Here is a 5,256-nt window from a genome sequence, read left to right as displayed (position 1 = left end):
GGAATCCATGCTATGTACTGTGTGACTCATTTCTCATTCATGTTACACATGCATCTACATACATATGTTACAATTACATATGCACCACAGACCAGTTACTGCTACTACTTACCACTGTATGCTACTGCTTTTACTATAGTATTTCTAACATATGGTGACATTATTTTGTGAACTTATTGCTTGCACTCCCGTGAAGGTTATAGGCTATTTTCCGGTTCGTTTTTGTTAAGCTACGCCGAGCAAGACCACTAAATGTATGATGTATGAGTGACATGAACGGCCATGCCTTAAGGATTTACTAGCAGAAACCCAGAGCGTAGCGACGGATTTCGGCTAGTTATTATTAAATTTAATCTTTTTTAACGGCTTTATTTACTTCCTCCTTGTTACCTTAATTAAATTTTCTTTCTTATGCCATCCTGGCATTAGGTAACCTATCCCAGTATCCAAAGATAATCCCCACATTATTTTTGATTCTTTCATTCTTTTTATTATTATTAAATTCAATCTTTTTTAACGGCTTTATTTACTTCCTCCTTGTTACCTTAATTATTTTTTCTTTCTTATGCCATCCTGGCATTAGGTAACCTATCCCAGTATCCAAAGATAATCCCACCGTCCTAAGTACGGGACCCCCCCAAAAAAAAAAAAAAAAAACGTTCTAAGCCCACACATGTTTATTCAAAAAATTTAGACAAAGGGTTCATTATCACATTATTTTTTGGCGTATGAAGAACTACCTAGCTTCCAAATCGAAGTGATTTTACAGATAATAGTGATAATTTTGACAATAATTACTATGGGAACAGCGGAACAGTCAAGTGACCAAATTTGGGGTTTAACCTTCTCAATGTCTGTAGTACTTGTTTGTATTTTGTGTGAAACGCCATTATCATGGTGGTCATTTTATACTCTCAGGGACATTACATTACTCTACACCAGGGGTTCTCAAACTGAACGCCACGCCCCCCACCCAATGAGGGGCTTTAAGTAATTAGCGGCCGAACGGTACATTTCTCGAGGTCCGGCCCGCGGACACTTTTGATCTTCATAAATTAAGGAGCGCGGTAGCGCTCCGCCCCGCCAAGTCAAGAAAGTTTGACAGCGCTACTAGAGATATTATACGCGACAGGGATATTATCTTATTATCTATCGAACCTCTCTTCATAATTCGAACGAGCTGGAGCTAAAGTTATAGGTCGCGACCTCCTTTAGAGCTTTTCCCCCGTATAGCCCAAAATAGCTGAACTTTGGCCCTGAATAACGGCCAAACAAAAACAGGGCCTAAAAAAAAACCAAAAAAAAAAAAAAAAAAAAAAAAAAAAAAAACGATCTAAGCCCACACATGTTTATTCAAAAATTTTAGACAAAGGGTTCATTATCACATTATTTTTTGGCGTATGAAGAACTACCTAGCTTCCAAATCAAAGTGATTTTACAGATAATAGTGATGATTTTGACAATAATTACTATGGGAACAGCGGAACAGTCAAGTGACCAAATTTGGGGTTTAACCTTCTCCATGGCTAAACTGCGAGTGTACCAGCATACATTTTCAAACTGTTTGTTGTAGGATTTTAAGAACTTTAACTTTAAACTGTAACTCCTACCAAGATTTGATAGAGAGAACTGTGACTTTAAACTGTAACTCCTGCCAAGATTTGATAGAGAGAACTGTGACTTTAAACTGTAACTCCTGCCAAGATTTTAGGAGGTTTGATAGACTGAACTGTAACAGCTGAGGTGTAATCGTCCCGAAAGCGAAGAGAGAAGGAATACAGGATAGGAGGAAGCCAGCCGTTCGGAGAACGAACTCTTTAAACTGTAACTCCTACCAAGATTTGATAGAGAGAACTGTGACTTTAAACTGTAACTCCTGCCAAGATTTTAGGAGGTTTGATAGATTAAACTGTAATAGCTGAGGTGTAATCGTCCCGAAAGCGAAGAGAGAAGGAAGACAGGATAGGAGGAAGCCAGCCGTTCGGAGAACGAACTTTATCTGTTCAGGATAAAATTTGCCCCGGGTGCCCCGCTACCTAGCGCTTACAAGGCAAACGCGCTATCGAGCGACCTAGGCTGGCTCACCACTTTGGCCGGAACATTGGACTATTGGAGTGTACCGGCTCGTCCTGGCGCGCAGATCCAACCATCTTGAGGACGTGAGGACCATTCGCTACAACAACCACTTTTAAAACACCCTGTACAATGCAGCACGCTCTAAGTTTAAAGCTCTTGCATTTTAATTATAACTTTCCTTATCAAGGTCACCATAGGATTAGGGCACAACCTTAGTAAGAGAATTTTATGCAGGAGAAAAAGCTCCCCCTTTCAAGGCAGCATCTTCGTGGAAAATTTCATGGCTACATCTTCCTGGAAAAGGGCTTTCTCTGCCCTTTTTCTCTTTTGCAGAGAAACCCCGCGAGTTTTTCGGGGAAGATTTTGAAAAAGAAAAGGTGAAGAATCCGTAGAAGTTCCAACTTTTACTTTTTTCAGAGGAAGGTACCTCTTTGATAATAGCTTAAAGGTCAGAGGAGAGTTAAAGAGTAGGAGGTAGGACCTCGAGGTTCTTTGCTTGGAGTTTTCTGATCACTTTTGGAAGTTATAAGTAGGCTTGCCAAACGTCCCGAATGGGCCGGGACAGTCCCGAAATTCAGGGGGTGTCCCGGCGTCCCGTTCAGTTTTTCATTTTGGGGCGTTTTGTCCCGAATTTCCGTTTTTGTCCCAGAAAAATTCAGAATCGACTCTTTAATTATACAAATATTGTTGGTATTAGGGTCGAATGGATCACATCACATGCCTTTAAGCACCCTCCATTTGTCAAGTGTTTAGGCTTACCCTGCCTTTGGGATCACTTTTTGAAGAACTGCGATAAAATTTCGAAAACTTAAAATGGGTTTTTTTTTATAATAGTAATGCTAAAGTATTGATTGGTAGATGCGTGTATATTTCCGAGAGATTGACAGATTTTAGATGGCGATTTCACCTTAAGCAAATTAATGCAGACATGTTAGCATCTGGGTATCTTACGGGGATGTATTTTATCATACCTGTTAGAAATAATCAGGCTTTACTGCTGAACTAAGCCCATTGTGTATATTATAACATCAACGACGAGGTTGACATGATACTAGAGATCATGAAAGAGTGAGTGAGCGAGCTATAAAAAGGAACTAAACTTTTCACTTTTTTCAATGCAATACTATGTTAGTGAGTCAGATCCTTAAACATGTAACTCATTCTTCAATTCTCGGAGGTATGAGACTAGGTTCAGATCTTGACTCATTGGGTAGTCCAGTAAAGAGTAGTTCTTTTTTTATCTCACTGACTATGGCACATCTGTAGTTGATATCTCATCAATCAGGCTCAAAACTCGGCGTTTGAATATTTTAACCTGCGAATGACTGAGTTCTTCCAATTCCGACAATAAGCTTAGTAGGAACATTTTGAGACCCTCATGTCTGTCGATTTTGTGTGAGCTTGTCTCTGCCTCTGGTGGTTCTCTTTGGGCTTCAAAATATCCGTCTGCCAGTGATGGTCCTGGGGATATTACTTCTGAAGCCTCCACTTGCATTGGGTAGAGATCCTCGAATCCTTCACTCGACGTTTCCGCATTTTCAATCGTTTCATGATCATATTTTGCAGTTTTATCATCACAGTTTGCATGTTCAACAGTTTCTTGTTCGACTACTGAATGTTGTATATTCACATATTTGGCAGGAACTGATGTTCTTACAAACGGCAAAATAAACTGCATGGCCGATTCCAAGTAGTAGGCTTTTTTCTTCCCTCGAGGGCCAACTGGTTGCGGTTTGAGTCTGCGCATAAAAACTGTTCGCAGATTGCGCCACTTCTCTTTACACTCGTGAGCTGAAATCAAACAAAATGAAGAGGTTTGATAAAGAGAGCGCGCATAAAAACTGTTCGCAGATTGCGCCACTTCTCTTTACACTCGTGAGCTGAAATCAAACAAAATGAAGAGGTTTGATAAAGAGAGATGTAAGGCCAGCCACTCACTATCAGGTAGACCTGACAGCTACGGCTGAAAAGGTCCATCTGTCAGGTTTACCTGATGAGCATGTGGCGCTCACAACAACACAAAATATAATCTTACATAGAAAACGCATCAGGTTCTCGTTTCCTCACAATTTCCATCTCTGAAAAGTATAAATAACACTTCCAAAATCTTGACCAGCACCTGAGAGCTATATCTAACTGATGAGCTCCAATAAGAACGAAAAGCACACGCACTATCCTGATCAGGTCTACCTGATAGTGGGTGGCTGGCCTAACAAGGGAGCCCTTATCGTCCCGAAATTGAAAGAGAGAAGCAGGATAAGACAGAAGGAAGTCAGCTTTTCCAAAAACAAACCTTGTCTGTTCAGCTCCCCTTTCACCTAACCCTATAATAACACTGGTCACTGTTCATTTGTGACAACTCCTTTATGTAGCAATTTTCCATTGACGTGACTTCTGAGCTTATCGTCCCGAAATTGAAAGAGAGAAGCAGGATAAGACAGAAGGAAGTCAGCTTTTCCAAAAACAAACCTTGTCTGTTCAGCTCCCTTCTGTGTTTCACCTAACCCTATAATAACACTGGTCACTGCTCAAATTGTGAAAGCTCCTTTTTGCGTTTAACCTAACCCCATAATAACACCGGTCACTGTTCATTTGTGACAACTCCTTTATGTAGCAATTTTCCATTGACGTGACTTCTGAACAAGTATCCTCACTCCGTTCAATGAAAAATATTGGAGATTACTGATTAAGTGATTGTTACATACCTGGTATATTAACTCGAGCGGACACCTTCTGCCACGCTTTATCCGTTACTTCTCTCCGTGAGTACTCAGGCAGAGTATAATTGTACAGTTCTTCGTGCTTTTGTACCTCTTTGATTAATTTGAGGTTTCGCTCTTGATCACCCATAAAACTCATCCTGGTGGATCCAACTCCGGAATGGTCCAAATCAAAAGCCCGAGAAGAAACTTCAAATATCCGATTAAAGATGTTAAATGTATAAAGGTATTAAATAATCGTAAAAATTATAGGCAATAACAAAAAACTTAAAAATAAACTGACAAAACAACTTGAAAATTCGAATAGAAAAACACACTACATCATGTTTGTTTCTATTTATTTGCTTTAAAATAATTGTAAGTTATAAGCACCTAACTGCAAGTCAAAATAATTGAAGCTAAAGTCGAAGAAAAAATATAATAATATCACAAACAAATAATACCTAGATTTCAACTTTTT

General features: G+C 39.5%; 1 protein-coding gene across 1 annotated transcript; it reads right to left on the bottom strand.

Annotated features, from left to right (window-relative positions):
• Positions 1–2,964: 2,964 nt before the first annotated feature.
• LOC103518594 lies at positions 2,965–5,256 on the bottom strand. Its single transcript, XM_008483669.3, has 2 exons — positions 4,782–5,256; positions 2,965–3,867 (listed from the first exon to the last, which is right to left on the bottom strand). Exons 1-2 carry the CDS (start codon positions 4,933–4,935, stop codon positions 3,326–3,328), a joined length of 696 nt encoding a protein of 231 aa, XP_008481891.1. The 5' UTR covers positions 4,936–5,256; the 3' UTR covers positions 2,965–3,325.

Source organism: Diaphorina citri, unplaced genomic scaffold, assembly GCF_000475195.1.
Source record: "Diaphorina citri unplaced genomic scaffold, Diaci psyllid genome assembly version 1.1 scaffold2265, whole genome shotgun sequence".
Classification (NCBI taxonomy): Eukaryota; Metazoa; Arthropoda; class Insecta; order Hemiptera; family Psyllidae; genus Diaphorina; species Diaphorina citri.
This window is presented reverse-complemented; position numbering and strand designations above follow the sequence as displayed.

Excerpts from the sequence above, each read along its gene's own strand:
- LOC103518594 (XM_008483669.3), bottom strand. The coding sequence starts at position 4,935 with ATGAGTTTTATGGGTGATCAAGAGCGAAACCTCAAATTAATCAAAGAG. Across the intron at positions 3,868-4,781 it reads CGCTCGAGTTAATATACCAG|CTCACGAGTGTAAAGAGAAG; the intron begins GTATGTAACAAT and ends GTTTGATTTCAG.